This window comes from Rhagoletis pomonella, unplaced genomic scaffold (assembly GCF_013731165.1).
Source record: "Rhagoletis pomonella isolate Grant_MI unplaced genomic scaffold, Rhpom_1.0 Rhpom_scaffold_00007, whole genome shotgun sequence".
NCBI classification, from domain to species: domain Eukaryota; kingdom Metazoa; phylum Arthropoda; class Insecta; order Diptera; family Tephritidae; genus Rhagoletis; species Rhagoletis pomonella.
Genome location: NW_023458561.1, coordinates 42313699 through 42333141, shown reverse-complemented (window position 1 = coordinate 42333141; position 19443 = coordinate 42313699). Strand labels below are relative to the sequence as shown.

Genomic DNA, 19443 nt, shown 5'->3' with positions numbered 1-19443 from the left:
AAAAATTATTTTTTTCATTTTGTCGGGCCCATTACACGACTTTTTCATAACCACTTCGGGAGTAGTTCAGAATCATTTCGTGACTGGGATGTAAGCACCCCGAAATGATCCCGAACTTGTCTCAAAATTTTTTTAAGTACCTAGTCCTGAAGTGGAACTGAAAAAGTCTTGAACTTGCCCCCGAAAAAATCACGAACCAGTTTGAAAGAGCACCGTAATGTTTTCTTACAAATCCTAAACTTATACCTAAAAATCCCAAAATGATCTCTAACCCGAAATGTTCTTGAAATAGTCCTGCACTAGTCCCGAAATGGTGCTAAAATAGCCTTGAAACAATCCCTCAGTGGACTTGAAATAGTGCGGAACAGGTGCCGAAGCGGTCCGAAATTAAGTTAAACATTAATTTCATTAAATTGTATTCATCTCCTCGGGACCAGTACTAGACTTTTCAATTATCACTTTTGGAATAGTTCAGGATCATTTCGTGCATAGTTCGAACTACTCTGAAATGAGCCCGAAATAGTCCCAAAATTGTTTTGAAAAGGTCGGGGATTTATCCCGAGAGGATCTCGAATCAGTCTTGAAACGGTTCCGAAATGGTACCTTACAAGTCCCAAAATCATCCCGAGCTACTCCCGAAATGTTTCTGAAATAGTCCGTAACAAATCTCGAAATGGTCCTATACTAGCTGTGAACAAGTCCCGTTAAGGTCTTGAAAGAGACATGAGAGCCAGTTACAATTTTTCTGCTTAGGCAATGCAAATTTCACCTATACCGAGAGCTAAGCTTTTTACACATCAAACATATTTTTGGATTATGTCGCTCGAGCAAAATTATTCAAGGGCTGTTTTTTATACGCCATGGAATCGGATTTTTTTAGAGACAAAAAATGCACTTCGTCAAATTTAGCAAACTAAGGAAATAAGTAATGAGTAACTTAGAAATAATTTTCTTTAAGTTAAGTTTCTTTTGGGTAATCTTACATTTTAATTTTCGCTCCCCTTTTCTAAATCATACTAATAAAAATATTTTACTTCACTTTTTCAGATATCAACTCAAAAGTCAACACACGAAAAATTCGTTCCGCTACGCAGGTTATCCCAATCATATCAATTCAATTAACGACGGAGCTTAGCGATATAAACCCGAATGCAGTATCTCACCTACGCACTGCAAACATCCTCACGTTTCCTCACAACGTCCGCAACCGCCAACACAAACACGAACACCAATACCGCCTACAACAACAACAACAACATCCATCCGCATTTGCACACTTTTACTAGTGCACATACCGACAACAACAACAAGGACATAAATTATCCTACGCATAACCCCAATAGCCATCGGCAAACGCACCACAGCATAACGAGCAAAACATTAGCAACCACATACCACAGTACCAGCAATTCGCCAGCGATAGCAGTAGCAGAAACCCCAAGCGCACATATCGAAACAGTTCATCCAACCAAACCAACTCCATCAACGACAACTACGAGAGCAACAACAACGATAACGACACTTCCGCCACTTCCAGACACTTGCGTCGAGTACGTTTGTAGCGGGGCAACAGCGGCGGAGACAGCAGCAGCAGCAGCAGCAGCAGTAGCTCCAACAGCCACTGCGACAGCTACAGCGGTGCCACAATCCCAATGAAATTTACTCAACATTAATGTTAGCATTGCGCGCAACAAACTGCTCTCATTCTTCAATCGCGACATGGCCGCAACGGATGGCCAAATAATATTGGCCGCCTCCCGTTTTGGTGACACCGAACCGCCCGTATATCTGCGTGAATTTTCCAAGCAAAAATTACCAGCTGTTGCGAAAATCATCAAGGGACAACATCAGAATCTTGGTGTGCCCACACTATCGGCACCATCGCTGCAGAGTACGGCGTTATTTCTGAGCGCTGGCAAAAAGTATCAGATACTCGCGCAACCGATTAAAATTAAGGAGGGTCGCAAGACGACAAATGTCGGCGCCAAGGTGCTCATACCGGAAACATACCCCGGCTACTTTGAGCTACTCAGCGAAGATGGCCGTTCGACGCGTTGCATCGATTCGGTGCTGGAGCTGTCGAAACGTCGCAATTTGCGCGTTTTGGTGCGTGAAACTTTTCGGTGCACTCAGATGAATCGCACCATTCACGCGGGCGAATTGCTGACGACGATGAACGATAATGGCAAATATTTGCAGTGTAAGAATATCAAAGATGAGATTGTCAATTTGCCACTCGATACCAAAGCGAAATTCTCACCGATAGCCAAGGAGGATAGCATTAGCGGAGTGCATACGGTGAAGAATCTACTACTCAAAAGGATGCCAGTCATTGTGAGGTAGGTGAAAATGTCCTTTTGAGAAGGATTTTGGGTTCATCTATCACTGAGACCTTTAAAATTTACTATCGTAGTAAATACCTAAAACCCAATTCGCGTATTTTGGCGCCATTTTGATGCAATTTTCGTGGGAAATTAGTTTTGTTTATGTTATGTTAAGTCTAGACTGATTACTCGAACCATCTGGATCCTCCGATGAATGTATGGGTCTTCCTAGTGTTTATGTATATAATAATAAAAGACAATCCTTACTTTACGCAGGTAACTTTATTGAATGAAACATCCGTTTTTAGATTCAGGTTAACTGAGCTTAAAACTATAATACCAAATGAGTGAATAATAACAATGAGTGTATTTGTTGTTATTGTAACTATGAACACTTAAAACTAGAATACGAAGTAAGTAAATAATAACGAGAGTGGTTGTTGTTGTTGTAATGAAAGAGCTTAAACTACAAAACGATGTGATTTAATAAAAACAAGAAGAGTGTTTGTTATTATTGTAAAGAAAGAGCTTAAACTAGAAAAGTAATACAAACAAGGGAAAAGATGAGAGAAAGTAAATAGAGCAACTATAGGAGTTGTTGGTAGTAGGAGCATTAGTATGTGACTCCTCCCCCCATAAGGTATTTGCGACCTCGCAAATTTCAACTAATACTATGATGGTGCATTTTAGTTTTGTAATAATCTTCTTATATGTATATCTACTTAAACTATTTTTTTGGGTATTTGTACTGTCTTTTACACTGAGCTTTATAATATTTAGTATTCCGTTTATTTGAGGTATCAGTAACATAATTTCCGTTCTTATTATATACATCTAGTTTTTTGTATTTAGGCTTATTTTTGCCAATTTCTCTGTTACACACAATATTTTCTACCTGTTCAGTCGGTTTACAATCCCTTTTTCGGTTCAATTTCTCAATTCTTTCAATTTTCTCTTTTTCGTATATTGTACACAATTTGTGAATGTACTCTTTATCAAAATTTTTTATAATAAAATCGATGGGTCTCTTTTTTGTTGTAGAATGAATGGTATTGTTATAATAGGTAAATATTTTAAAAATTTTTTCATCTAGTTCTAAGTTTTTATTTTCCTTTTCAGCTTCAAGCAGTCTTAAATGTTCGTTTAATGTCCCGTGAAGTCGTTCGATGTCTGAGTTTCCTGTTTTGTAATATGCTGTAGTTGTATGAGTGTCGATATTTTGTTCTTTTAAAAATAAACGTACTGCGCTGTGTAAAATACATCGGTCGTTGTCAAATATTATCTTATTCATTTTTCCCAAGTATTGTATGCGTTGTTTTATAGCTTCCAATATTGCCACCCAGTTCCTATCGTTCAATTTTTGAAATGTAGCATATTTGGAAAATTTATCAATTGTTGTCAAATACATAACATTTCTGTATGGAAACCAAATGTCAATATGGACTATGTCATTAAAATGTGTCGGAGTTTCAGTGATTTGATACGGAGTTTTAATTGGATTTCTATCAAATTTAGCTATTTGACAAACTGAGCAATTGCTTACTACGTATGTTATTAATTTGTATAATTTAGGGTAAAAAAATTTGTTTTTTAACTCAAAGAAAACTTCTTGTATGCCTCTATGATTATTACGCAAATGTTCTTTCTCTATTATTGTCAGTATCTCATTTTTGTCTGTGATTTCATTTAAAATAACGTTTGATTTGTACATTATAAGACTATTATTTTCAAAAAAATTTACATATAAATATTGAAATTTTATAAAAAGCTCATTATTTTCACAATAAATACACATAATACCTTTATTTATCAAAATCCTTTGCATGATATCTTTTAAATTCGAATTTTCTGTTACTGTTATATGTGTTTGACATTTTTTGTTTACGATTTTAAGGAAAAAATTTTCTTTTTGACCATAGCTAAGGTATATTTGGTTCTTGTAGTAATTAATACATTTTTCTGTGATAAATATATATTTTGAATTATCTTCAAGTGCGCTGTGGGCAGTATCTATGGATAATGTATCCATTTTGTCACATTTTTCGTCATTAGGTTCATTATCCTCAATATTATTGTACATATTAGCAGTTTCATGGTTTTTATTATATTGTTCAAAATATCTGCTTAATGTATCTGCTACATTATTATCTTTTCCTTTTATATATGTTATTTGAAAATCATATTCATTAAGAAGAATTTTCCATCTTTGTAGTTTCATATTGGTCTTCTTAAGATTATGTAGCCAAGTTAGTGGTTTATGGTCAGTTTGTATTATAAACGTTCGCCCATATAAATACGTTCTAAAATGTTTTACAGCCCAAACCATAGCCAGAGCTTCTTTCTCTATAGTAGAGTACCTAATCTCATGATCACATAACGTACGAGATGCATAGCATATAGGGTGATTATTTTGGCTTAATACAGCGCCAATAGCAAACTGAGATGCATCAGTTGTAAGCACAAACTTGTTATTGAAGTCTGGTGGCTGCAAGACGGGCTCATTGGTAATTAGTTTTTTCAAAGTGTTGAAAGCTAAATTCTATATTTTCAAAATCTAATATTGCGTTCTTTTTCAAAAAGCGCACCATGGGATAAGCTACTTTTGCGTAGACCCGTATAAATTTTCTTTAATACCCTGTCGTACCAAGGAATTGTTTTATTTCTTTTACATTAGTTGGGGGCTTCATTTTATTGATCGCCACTATTTTTGAAGGATCTGGTTTAATGCCTTCTTCTGATACAATGTGTCCCAGAAATTTTGTAGTAAACTCAGCAAATTGACATCTATTAAATTGTATTTTTAAATTAGACGCTCGTAGTGTATTAAATATCTTTATAATAGAGGCAATATGTTCATCAAAACTAGTAGAAAAAATTAAGATATCATCTAAGTAGACAACGCAAATTTTGTTTATATATTCTCTTAAAACGTAGTTAATTAACCTCTGAAAGGTGACAGGTGCTGTTTTAAGTCCAAATGGCATTCTTGTGAACTCATAATGGCCATCTGCTGTTGAGAAAGCCGTTTTTGCTCTATCATTAGGGTGCACTTCAATCTGGTGAAATCCCTTTGCTAGATCAATTGTACTGAAGTAACAACATTTTCCCAATTTGTCGAATATGTCTTGCATATTCGGAATTGGAAACTTGTCATCGACTGTTTGGTCATTCAGTTTGCGATAATCAATGACAACTCGCCACTGTGGAATTCCATCTTTATCAGCCTTTTTGGGTACAACCCATAAAGGCGAATTATATGGGCTATTACTTGGTACAATTATTTTTTGCGCAAGCATGTCCTGTATTTGCCGGTCTACCTCTGCGCGATATACCACCGGATATCTATAAAGTCTACTGTAAATTGGGGTATCAGTTTTTGTTATAATTCTATGTTGGATTTCGGATGTAAAAGGTAAGTTTTCTCCCTCTTTGTAAAAAATATCTTGATAGTTGTTTAAAAGCGTTCTTAATATTTCATGGTCTTTTGAATTTAAATGTTTAGCATAAATATAAGTAGACTCTTTTCCTATTTCTTCTTCACAGGTAAGTACTTCTAAGCGTTCGTTTCTTAAATATGCATCTTCTAATAGCTCTTTCTCTTTATTAAAATATGTAGGTATTGCTGCCTCGTCTGTTTTTAATCTTCTGCTTCTATAATCAATTATAGTATTTAAATTTAATAATATATTATTTCCTATTATACCATCGAAATATTTATGAAACGTATATACAGTTTTGCCGGTAAAAATAAATGTATGAAGAAAAAAAATATTTTTTGCCTAAAATATTAAATTTTTTTAAAACTGTTTATTATATAGAAAAACGTTATACGAACAGATTAAAGGAATTGTAATTTTTAATTTTTTTAAATTTGTTTGAGCAAAATCGGACTAGTGGTTCTCGAGTTATGTCAAAAAAAGACCACCAAAGGTGACAATTTCCCCTATATGATAGTTATATATATATCTCGATTCCTAGACGTGACCCAGCGAAACGCCGGGACACGTATAACTTCTTTTTTACTGATATAACTTTCCCCGGTAGTTTGAACCCTTCCCGATCACTGACCCCTACCATTTGTCACACAGTGTTATTATTACTGTAAAATTGTCTCTCAGAATTATTGTTGTAAAATTGTCTATTGCTATTGTTGCTGTTATTTGGTTGAGAATTTGTATGTCTAAATATTTTGTGTGTAGAAAAAGGAGAATATTCTTTATTGTTGTATTTTAAATACCCATTTGACTTTATTATATCGTACGCTTCTTTTAAACTTTTCGGATCTCTGCTAACAATAATACTTCTTACAGGCTCCGGTAAACCGTACTTGAAAGAATTGAGAGCAATTCTACCGTTACTATCACAATTAATTTCTGGGGATTTTTTTTCACTGAAATATAAAGCGTTATTTAAACGACATAAAAAACTGTTTAACTTATTATAAAAATTTTCTATATTCGAATCACAACGGCAAGACCTTATTTTATCAATTAATTCGTCAACTGAATTTTTTTTCCCATGATTGTCGATTAAAATTTTTTTTATTTCGGGCCATGTATCTGCATTGCCGTTAATTAATAATGATCTTCTTGAACTCCAACAATTTTGTCCTTAATATTGCCCATAAGCAAAATTTTAAAATCTAATGGAAAAGATTCTAATATAGGTATCATTGAATCTATTCGTTGTAAAAAACTTAACAAAGCATCTCCATTCCCATCATAATTTGGTATACTATTAAGATTAAGCTTAAATTTAGCGTTAACATCTAAGTTCTCCATACTGTATTTGTTGTTATTTTTGTATATTAGTTGGTTTCTTTATTTTTTCCTCTTAGGTATGTATACACATATATTTACGTGTGCTCAGCTATTTATGTATATTATAACTTACTGTTGTTGCTCAAGTACGCAAATATGTAAATAGCTAGGTTTGTGTGCAAAACTATGTTGGTGCCGGTTGGTTGTTGTAATTGCTGCTTTTGTTGTAATTGCTGCTTTCCTGTACATATGTACACTCTTGTTAATATTAATAAATTTCAATGTTGTTGCTGGTCCTTACGTAGCTGCTTCGAAGCAAATCACTTTTACTTCTGTTGTTGGTATAGTTGTCTCTTTCTTTTGTATAAGTCGTTAGTGTTTAATATTCTTCAGTTCATGTGGTTTTATTAGTTCTGTTGTTGTTATATTTAATGCACTCGCCTGGAATTTTTACTGTAGGCGGCGTGGAGTGATTTTTTAGTTTTTCAAGGTGACCTTAAATCAATGTTCAAGGTGACTTCAAGGTCGACTTGGATAAAGAAGAAGAATATTATGTCCGCAAAATGTCTTTAAAATGCTTTGAAGGTGACCTTTGACGATAACCTTTTATTATTTTTTCACAATAGTGACTATTCTGCACATAAATTAAGTTTTCAACTATTATTTTTGTAATTGCGAATCTGTTTTTATTACTTTTTTATTTTTTTTTTTTTTGGTATTTGTTTGTTGAACTTTTAAACTTTTCGTTCTTGTTTTCACAAATAGTTACTAAATTTCCACACATAAACTTTTCTACAATTAGTTTTTAATTGTGGGTTTTTTTCCTTTAAAATTTTCGTAAATGGTAGTTTTTCCTTATTTTTAAAACATTTTTCTTACACTTTTCGTGCAATTTTAATTTAAAATTTTCGCGTATGTAGTTCGCCGTTGACTGCGCCAATAATAAAAGACAATCCTTACTTTACGCAGGTAACTTTATTGAATGAAACATCCGTTTTTAGATTCAGGTTAACTGAGCTTAAAACTATAATACCAAATGAGTGAATAATAACAATGAGTGTATTTGTTGTTATTGTAACTATGAACACTTAAAACTAGAATACGAAGTAAGTAAATAATAACGAGAGTGGTTGTTGTTGTTGTAATGAAAGAGCTTAAACTACAAAACGATGTGATTTAATAAAAACAAGAAGAGTGTTTGTTATTATTGTAAAGAAAGAGCTTAAACTAGAAAAGTAATACAAACAAGGGAAAAGATGAGAGAAAGTAAATAGAGCAACTATAGGAGTTGTTGGTAGTAGGAGCATTAGTATGTGACTATATCTAATATTCGAAAGGCCTGGGCATTCTGCTAACTGACAACTACAGCAGGTTGTATAATAGGAGCGTCTTAATATTATCACAAGTTTATCTAGCGTTTCCAATTCATCAGCTCTCTCTGTGCCTTCTAAGCTCCATGTCCGGAAAACCAAGTAAGAGAGACTGTCGTTGACTGAGTCATTGAGCGTAACTTCCTTTTGCATTTCTTGACCGGTTGATATTTTATAACCGTATATGCTGTTGCTAATAATATTGCCGCTGTCATATTTTTGTTCCCGACTTATAACCTAAGATTTTACAGGCTTAAAGATAACTAGAACTTCCGATTGGAAGATGACTGTATATTTTCCGAGACGTGGACACAGATCGATGCCGAGTTCCCGCTCCTTTAACGCAGTTCATTTTGAATCTCCCGGTATAGACATGGATTCTCTTCTGGATGGGAATCGCACTTGTGCGGTACCGTTTAGGTTAAGATTGGCTACCATATAGGTCGTCATCTTTCCTATCTGCAATATCTAGTTCTGCGCAGCTCTTTGATTCTAAAAGAAGGTTGACGATTTTGCTGTTTTGAGGTCTTTTCCAAGTTGCAGTACCGATGAAATTCAGCACAAAATGCCTCAGGTCCTTACTTAATAATCTACTTGACACCGTGCATAAGCTTCGAAAAGTCTGCTGCATCCAAACAAATTGACCGTTGGCGTAAGTTTGTGGCAAAATAGAAATCACGGTTCACATATACGAAAGACGATTCTGAAATGGAAATAGAAGCTATATTTTACTGTTCAAGACTAAATGAAAGTATATTGTTTAAGATTTCGACTCACTATAACGTATTTCGAGCAATAGCTTTGGCGGCAGAGCTATTTCCAAAAATTAGTTCGCCTATTGTAAGCCATATTGGCTTTTCTTGAAAGAAGATCCTCAAATATATCTCACTTATACCCTCAAGTAAAAAAAAAAAACCTGCCAGCTTTTCATAATCTCTCAAAAAAGGAGGCTTAATTTTAGTTGACAACAAAAAGTGCAGAAATGTATTTTGCTGGTAGAAATTGCAGAGGACATAATCTGCGAGTGCCCAGCTATCGGCCGGCGAAAACCTGCGATACTGGGTGTCCGTCGCCTCTAGGGTGCACAGTTGGCGATCGACAAAAAGCACACATTCGTCAACGTTCTTCTTCGTGTTTGTTTTTTCAGATAAATGGTGGTAGAATGACAAACATCTTTAATATATCTGGTAACACTAGGCGTTTATTCGGTCTATTTGAGGAGTTTTATGCCCCCCTTTCTCAATCTAGCCTTACTACGTTAATAGGTCATAAAAAATATAATTGAAGTATGCAAACCAAGTCCGCCTCCGTTTTTTAGCTCTAGCAACTCAGATAATCGCTCCATAGATTATCATGGGTCGTAATGACGCCGCAGAAATCCATTTCAGAATTTTTGTGGATCAACACGAATTTTTTTCTTTCATTGTTTTACTTTCTAACAGTGCAATTCTGGTTAAGATAGTTGAAAGACTTTTCTAAGGCAATTGAAAGGCAGTAGGCAAGATAGAAAGATTTTGTTTATTCCGGCACGAAAGTCCTACAAAAAAGCGCTCACGCCAACTTTCATGGTGAAAAGCTTTTTGACAAAAAAAAAACTCGAGGTTCGAGTCCTCGGACAGTGGATTTTTTTCTTTTTCAATTAGCCTTTCATTTAATTTTTAGATTTTGTTGTTCAAGGAAATACAAATATTTTCTTTATTTGTCTTAATTTTTAGAAACTTGTTTTATTTTACTTTCTTTTTCAATTTAGTTTTTATTGTTTGTATTTTTTTAAGTTTTTATAAAGTTCCATTTTTGTTCAGGTTTTTAATTATATTTGTTTCTTTTTTAACAAAATCTTACTTATCTTTTTAGAAAAATAATTTTTTTGTTTAATTTATGGAAACTTAAGTTAGTTCTTCTTTTATAAATTTTATAATTTTTTTTTAATTTAATTTCTTTTAATTTTTGGATTATAATATTTTAAAAAATTTATGTTTTAATTTCATTTACTTTTCAGGAACTTATTTGTTTTCTCTTTTTACTTAGTTTTTTCTTTTTGAATCTAATTTTCTTTTAGTTGCTAAAATTTATCGTTTAAAACAAAAAAAAACACATTTTTTAATATCACTTAATTTTTATAAACCTATATTATTATTTTTTTCTTTTTTTTTTAATATAATTTTCTTTAATTTTTAGTCTTTACTGTTTTAAGAAGAAAATTTATTGCTAAAAAAAAAACAGTCATAAACTTCCCCTTGCCAGCAACTTTTTTCTGTGATCTAAAGGTGATAGGAATTCATTCAAGCTCTGGCTCTAGCTCTCTAAAAGCTTCAGCGTTGTAAATAACTAACTTGAAGTTCTGCTATGTATAGGCTCGCGCCATCCATTTTGCTGCCTTGTATCATATGTCTGTTCTCTTCTAGTCATAATCTTACCGTTTCTTCTTTATGCTCTCTTCTAGACTCGTTCATGGCAGTGCCCCTAAAGGTCTCAAGCAGCCTTTCGTTCCGGAGCTGCGTCTACTCGGCTGTGTGGAAATCGATCGCATATTTGCGCTACCGCTGCAGAAGGACAACGATTTGGTGCCAGTGCCGCTCAATGTTAAAATTAAATTGCAACGTGCACGCAACATGGATCAGCTGGAACACTTCATCGAGTATACGCGCTTCCTGGACAAGGCGCAGCGTTTGCTGTCGGATGCGCGCGATCGCCTGCAAGTAGTAGATCTCAAACTGTCGGAGAAGGAGAAGAAAGACTCCAAGTTTAGTAGTCGCAACAAGTTGCCCGTGGTTATGCTGCCATCTGCGGCCGTCGCTGGCGGCCTCATGGAAAATGGATATGTGCTGCGCAAGAGCGCCAGTTGTGATGCCTATGGCAAGGGCGTCGGCGGTGCAGCGGGCGTACTCACCAGCGCCGAAATCGCTGAGGAGTACAACGAAATCGATCACATTTATGATTATGTGCGTGGTTTGACGCCCCTCTCTAAAGGTTTGACACGGTTTGAGCCCATCTGCGAAACACCAACAATCAAGTCACATCACACGGACAGTAGTGGCAACTACTGCAGTCTCATACGCGTGGGTGCGCAGGCTAGCAGCAATAATGCTAACAATAACAACAATAACACCAACAGCTTAAATGCCAGTGGTGGCAGTAACACTAACCATAGTGGTGGTGTTGGTAGCGGCAACAACAATACCAACAACAATACCAACAACAACAACTACAGCAGTTTAGAGTCGGTGAAGCAGGCGAACACAAATACGAATAGCAGTCACAATAGCAGCAATCAGAGCCACAATAACAACAACAACCATAACACAGGTGGCAGCGGGGGTGGTAGTGGTGGTGGTAGCAATCATCACCATCACCACCATCATCAAAGCCACAGCCACAATAATCACCACAGTCACACGCATCCACATCCACACGCGCACCCACATGCGCACCAGTCAGGCTGTGGAGCGATAGTAAATCACTACCATCACAGCCATGTGCAGGAGGACATCAAACCAGTGCCACCGCCTATCGAGACCATACCAGGAAAGAAGTTGCCAGAGAAGCGGCAACGTCCCACACTACCAAAGCTTTATCTGAAGAATACACACAGTGCGGGCAGCAATACGGCCACTGGTGCGACAGCAGCAGCTGTGGCGGCGGCAGCGGCAACAGGAGCGTCTACATCGAGTAGCCATCATCAGCATCACCATCACTCAACGCAGCCGCAACACCCACATGCCGGCAATTCGACGGCCGCTGTGGTGAATGCTACAGCTGCAGCAGTTGCGGCGCATCATGCTCATCATCACCATGGCAGGGTGCTGACTCCTAGCAACAGCAACAGCAACAATAATGTTGTACACTCTGCGAACGGGCCACTTAGCGCCGGTATTCTGGTAACGAATAAGGAATGCAACCTGGAACCACAGTCGCCACTCTTTCATATAAGGTAAGCATCGGAGCGGGAAACACTTTTATAGTAGGGAGAGAAAAATTTAATCCGACTTGACCCGACTACGGGTATGAATAGTAAATTGGAATAAGAATTTGGACGAATATGAAGATGAGGGCGAATACAAAAAAAACTATGTTGAATATGAATATGAGCAAGTGTATGAGTATGAGTATGAGTTTGAGTCTGAGTATGAATATGAGTATGAATATGAACATGAATATGAAGATGAATTTGAAAATAAATATGACTATGCTTATGAGTACGACTCTGAATATGAAAACGTATGAACAGGACTTTGAATATAAATATAAATATGAACATGAATATGAGTATGAATATAAATATAAATATGAGTATTAATATGAATATGAATATGAACAGGAATATGAATATGAATATAAATATGACTATGAATATGAATATGAATATGAATATGAATATGAATATGAATATGAATATGAATATGAGTATGAATATTAATATGAATATGAATATGAATATGAATATGAATATGAATATGAAAATGAATATGGGTATGAATATGAATATGAATATAAATATAAATATAGCTATGGATATAAATATGAATATGAATATGAGTACGAATATGAGTATAATGTGTATATTAATGTTACTATTAACATGAATAGTTACTGTTGTATCTATCACACACGCTTATCAAAACTCTCTCAACCCCTCTTTCAGGTACAAGAGCCTCAGTAGTTTGCAATTGACGCCCGAAAATACCTCAATTGCCGCAACTCCGATCTCAAGCAATTCCAAAGGTAACCAGTCAGCCGCAGTGCCACCCGATGTGGTACTCAAATGTAGCAGCATACTCAACCATCAGACGCATCATTCATCTCACTTACCACCACCACCACCCCCGCCGCTAAGCAAGAGCGCCAGCACTGCTGGTGGCTTGGCAGCTGTGGCGGGCTTAGGTATGGGTATGGGAATGGGAGTGGGAGTGGGCGTTGTACATCACAATCCGCGCGAAGGCACACTCGACTCGTCACGCAGTGGTGGACGCACCTCCGGCGATTCGAATAAGTTGCCCGAAAAGAAGACTCGCCGTCTGTCGCGCCCGCGTAGTCTATCGAATTTAGTCTGGGATCTGCGGCCATCCAAAGAGAAGTCAAAGAAAAAATTATATATACATCATTTTGATCATCGTCAACAAGCGACATTGTACTTGTAGTCATTTTGGCAGGAAATGCATTTGAGAGAGGTGTAAGGGAAATTGCGGGGCGAATTATTGATGTTGTTGCCATATACATACATACATATATGCATACATCCATACGTATGTACTTTAAACAAAAACTATCAAAGCATATTGGACAAAATGCGGAATGAGTTCGCATGGAAAAATAGAGAATGATGTTGCCATCAATTAAAAAAAAAAAATGTTTAAAATAGTGCTTAAACGGACTTTTAATGCGTTATCCTGAGGTAAGTAAATTATGTAAACGTGTATGTATTTAAATAAATAAAATTATAATTTCAATACCATTTCAATAACTAACCTGCTACAGTACACAGGCCAGGTTTCTCAAGGCAGTTAGCGCTCCGCAATAGGGTGGGTTTTGAACTCCGGCGACTTCATTGACGGGGGTGAATATCGTTGATAATCTGTCTGTACCGCGTCGGGTCCAGTGAAAGTCTAGCGTGCCCACAAGAACGTTATGCTTCTAACGAGTGCTTATTCGGGTGCTACGTCGAATGAAGTAGTATCGCGCTAACCAGTTGTTCAATAACAAAGTTAAGGTCCCGAAAGCGGACAGCGGTCTACGCCGCTAAATGGGGGCGGGTTTCCGGCAAGCGTCCTGATGGAATCAGGCGAGCTGCTGAAACTGAAATACCTTGTGTGGCATGTGGATGTGGTGAGTAATGAGCGCTAGGTCTCCACTGTTATCTCGCTTGCCATCTCAACAGACCATTTGAATTGAGCGCAACTTAACAGGATTGAGTTGCCAAGCAACTTGCTCTCTTATTTTCTTATTTTTCTTGCTTATCCATACAAATGGCCACCTCCTCGATCTTACCGTGAATTTCGTTGATTTGGAGAACTTAAGTCTACTTATCTGTAGAGGTTATCACAATAGAAAAGTAAAGGACACGGGATAATTGGAGTTTCCCACCTGATGTTTGCTGCGCTTTCTGGAGGTGAGATTGCCAGTATCGCAGGTGTCGATTGCTTCAACAAGGTGCAAAGTAGCCAGCCACTTGCCTACTCACGAGTGGTGCGCTAATCAAAGCAAGAATTTTATTTCAATAATATCAAATTCGGCCATATTTTAGCTAGGCACACGGTGCAGACGGTTTGAGGTTCTAGAAGCTGCTTATTCGTCTCTACCCGGTGGTTCGACAGCGATGAGGGTTAGGGAGTCGAGGGAATTTTTGTTGTTCAGGTGAGCTTCGCGAAGATGCTGCGGCTCCTTGTTGTTGGATGTGATGCGTGCCTGAATTAGAAGAGTGCAATGGTTTTTCTCTGAGAACGACAGCGGTTGATAGTGTTAGACAATTTGAAAAGCGTTGAATTGCTAAAGGAACAGTAGGTTAGTTTAAGCGGCAGTCCTAATTGGGACTCACTTAGACTCAGTGTCTTTTGTGATACCGCATGAGGTTTTTTATTTATCTCCGTTCCCCTCTTAACCACTTGGTGCTTAGAAAAAGGTGCAAACGCTTCTGGCACTCATCGCTTTGAGGTCATCAAGTTCGCTGAATATCGATTTTGATAGAGCCGGAAAATAGCAGAGAAAATATGGGATGCTCTGGACGGTTCCATTCGCCATCTTTCATTGGCAACTTCTATGAATTTTTCATTCAGTAAAAAGAAACGGTAGGAAAGAGCCTATTGGAGTCTTAGACGTCGGTTAGTCTTTCGCGCGAATTGCTCCAACTACCTTTAAAATTTCGAATCATTATAACCTTCCCAAGCGTAGATCGAATTTATTGCTGGTCATCTTCCATCATATGAAGTTTAACACCAGTATCATAATATTTCATCTATTTAATCAATTTAAATGAAAAACATTTTTCAAACAGGTGGCAACCCCCTCAAAAAATCTTCGGCAATAAACTTTCATAAACCTCACTTAGTTTTATACTCAAATTGCAATATTTGATTTATCTTAATAATTTAATTAAATTACAATTTTCAAACATATGGCAATATTCCACAAAATTTTTTTTCGGCTGTAAGCATTTTTAGACCTCTTTCGTTTAACAGCCATATTGCAATACTTAATTTATCTTATCGATTTACCCAAAATGCAATTTTTAAACAGGTGGCAACTCTTAAAACTTTTTTTTCTATATATTAAGTTGGACCTCAAGAAATACATTGGTGAAAACTACATACGGTTCCATGCATTAGTTTTCGAGTGATACGCGTACAAACATACAGACAGACAAAGATTCTAAAAGTTGTTGATTTGGATTCTGTTGCTCCATATTAAATATTTTTTTTTAATATACATAATGTTACAATTTTTTCATATATATAGCTTAATCTGTTTAAGAATAGCAATAGCATAGCCTAAAATATTTACCAACTTTTCCAAACGCACTACTTACCTTCCACAGAATTCCATTACCTTGCCGTATGTCATTAGTTTGCTTGCATTATTGAAGTTCGAAAGTAAAAACTGAAGACACGAACTTCATTAGTTGATAAATTACACAATTCCAATTGAAAAATGTTAACAGTTGGCAATGGAATTATTCAAAAAGAGGAAATGATTTCTAACGAACAGTAATTGCAAAACTCCTTTAGTAAAGCACACAGCCTCACTGCACCAGTTTCAAAGGCTGAGCAGAGCCGTTCAACCAAAATGCAAATAAGCAAATAAGAAGACAATATTAGCATAGCAAAATAAACAGAAAATTTAAAATAATCTAAGGGCAAAAATAACAGCAACTGTCATCAAAGTAAACATTGAAAGGTGCCGACTGACACGCTCCACTATAGAAGTTTGCGTTGGCGTCAGACCGTCGCAGTCGTAGAGCGAATGGGAAGTCGAGACTTGCAGACACGATTCAATTTGCAAATTACATTATTCTAAGTAGCGAGTTGGTATTCTGTGTATCCCTGTTAAATGTTGCAACATTAAGCTATGAAGTTGCTTCCATTACAGCAACTCTTCGAATGGTTACATTTTTTGCTTATTTTCTCACTTCGCGTAATTTTCTTCAATTTTTGTGAAGGCTAAGACGACCGAGTAAAATGTTGTGATTGCTTAATATAAATGACGACTAATGCCAAGGTTATTTACTTTTAGCAACAGGCCAATCAATATTATATGTATAAAGAAGATTTAGAAATTGATTAGCTCGCATTTGTGACATTCCTTTCAGGTAATTAGAGTCTGGAAAAAATAGAGAAAGATTGATAGCAGTAGAATTCGTTCAAAGCACGGCAAGCTCTTAATTTCCTTGAAAACATTTTGATTAAATTTATCTTTTTCTATCTTCTCAGTGAACGAGCCATTTCTATCTCTTCACAAAAATTCCTAAGTTTAGATTTTACCAACTCAGTAATCATAAAGTTCGAAGGCTACCAACAGTGTCTACAAAACAGTTTCAGTCTCCACAAAAATAGGTGACTTGCCAATACCGAAGTGCCCTGGTATGCAGCAGTATTACCATAGTTCTCACTGTCACAAGTTGAAGTGGAAAATACTCCCTGAAATGTTTGGAGGTGATCATCTCATTGGCAACTTGGCTGCAGCTCTGGTACACTAGAAATAGTTAGCGCTATATTTTTTATATGTTTGTCGGCTTCGTGAGCCTAAAAGGATCCCAAAAGGCCCTCTGCCAGATAGACCTTGCAGAAGCACATGTCCTGGTTTTCGCTCAGCGTTCGTTGAACTCATACGGGACCATATGTAGTCAAAAGCACTCATTAAGGGTGTCTTGCTTGACCAACTCAACCATCGCAGAATTTTCTGAAATAAAACTGAGGCTGGCAACTATATAAATCAAACCAGAATACTTGGAGGAGCCGAAAGAAATGCCGTGTGCAAGGGAGAGTTGATATTTGTCTTCCTTTTCGATGTCTCGCAAATCTGAAGTCAATCGACTGCAGCAGCGCAACAGCTTTATTTACGATATCAACTGCCGCCAGAATGGATATGGTCGTACTGACTAGCGTACTTTTCTCCAAGACAGTCCACCAGTCGAGGACGCCCAAAAACGGTAATCAATTGGTGCCTTGTTCACTCTTTCCTCAATGTTAGGCTTCCACGACGACTTCCTGCCTAGACGTAAACCCAAGCACTTGGCTCTGTCGGAAAGTATCTTCTTGTGAACAAGACAAGCTCCATATTACTAAGATATTCAGCAAGTCCACTGCTCGAAGTCCACTTACTTAATACGTTCACGTACACTTGGATGAGATAATAAAGGGTATCCAGTAATGTACTTCCCACTAAAAGCGCCACTTTATCTTCATAGGGAATACCCAGGTACACTCTCATCTTTAGCTCTTCTAACTTTTCTGCTCTACGCTAGATGAAAGCGCTGACCTATTCATATATGACCTTAATAGGATCGATTTCCTTGATTGAGGATCTGACAACTGCACAGAAAAGACATCATTAAAAGCATATCGACGTCGAGAACGGCGCTTTTCTTTCTGTACCATATTTGCGATCATGTGAAGGACAATCCCGGCCGACCTACCTTTGAGTCAGTCGCGAGGAATCATGTTCCTATTGTGCAGATCATTAAGTGTTTCCTGGGTTTTCAGCAAAGACGAAAATAGGCTAGCTGGTATGAACGTCAACAAGACAACTCTCCAAGCCCTGGGGATAGCGCAACTAGCGTCAACCCATGACACGATACATACAGAATCTTTTGAAACTGGGCAAGTATAATGCCGTCTGGTATCACTCATTCATAGAGTTTATTGCGGCAAGGAAGACGACTCTTATAGAGTAAGTCGAGAAAGGTGATACCACGGTATTTTGTGCTGAAATCGGAAGTTTCTTCTCAGGCAGGTTTGCATGAGAAATTGGCATGGAGGAGAAGCCTAATCGTTGTCAACTTACCCATCTCGTACCTAAAATATCGCAAGAGAGTAGGGATGCAAGTAGGAGTCTGGATGATTCATGGCTCCCCTCGTCATCTTCGCAGAAGGCTAGCCATGAGCGCCATTTAAGCTTTTATATTTTGAACTCGTAAAGTCTTTAGTCCTTTTAGTCCTCTTTGCAAAATACTCTATTCAATAGTCGTATGCCTGACGACCTAAGTTCAGTGAGCTCCGCTGCCCATCACAATGATTTCCTTAAAATTTTTCTCAAAATTCTGAATTCATATTTTAAAATTTTGTTAAAAAGTTTTTTAATTGTATAGATGGTCAAAATAATTATTTTTAAATATTTGCAAATGTTTTTCATGATAACCTGTCTTCGTAAATTTTTCTTGAAAGTGTAGTTCATATTCAAGTAAAAATCATATTATATAAATATAGTTTTAAAATTAAAAAAATAAAAAAAAAAATTTCATCAGACTATTTTTACAAAAAATTTTAGTATCTTATTTCGTAGGCCATTCAATTTCAGTATACCTATTTTAAATTTTTCCAAAAATTCGGAATTGAAATTTTGGAATTTTGATGAATATTTTTTGAAATTTTTTAAGTTTTGTAAAAAGTCTGAAAACTTTATTTACATGAGCTTGGTTAGAATTTGAACTATATTTTCGTGAAAAATTAACGAAAAAGATTGTTATGAAAAAATTTGCGAATATTGTAAAAATAATCACTGCACAAATAATTGTTTGGATCACTGTATATATGTAGGTTAGGTTAGGTTAGTTTATCTCCGCTGCCCTCAGTGAAAGGGCACACTTAGGCCACCATGTGCCCGGTGTGATGCCATATTAGATACTCCATATGTCCCTCCTCTTACCTAAGAAATGGAACCACTTCGTAGCTCTGATGAAGCGGACAAAGTCATAGATACTGGCTGAATCCAATTCAGCCAGACATTCAAAAGAATAATGGAGGAACGAGCATCGACGAGCCCTCGTCGGAGCGGGACAGT

At 36.7% G+C, this 19443-nt stretch overlaps 1 protein-coding gene across 1 annotated transcript in view; it reads left to right on the top strand.

Moving 5' to 3' along the window:
- The window catches only part of LOC118742861, a 126232-nt gene that overhangs the window by 102914 nt on the left and 3875 nt on the right, over window positions 1–19443 (top strand). Inside the window, exons 3-5 of the mRNA XM_036475264.1 lie at window positions 1048–2339; window positions 10898–12385; window positions 13097–13846. Coding sequence (XP_036331157.1) covers window positions 1720–2339; window positions 10898–12385; window positions 13097–13592 — 2604 coding nt within the window. The 5' untranslated portion in view covers window positions 1048–1719 and the 3' untranslated portion in view covers window positions 13593–13846. The remainder of the gene's footprint in view (window positions 1–1047; window positions 2340–10897; window positions 12386–13096; window positions 13847–19443) is intronic.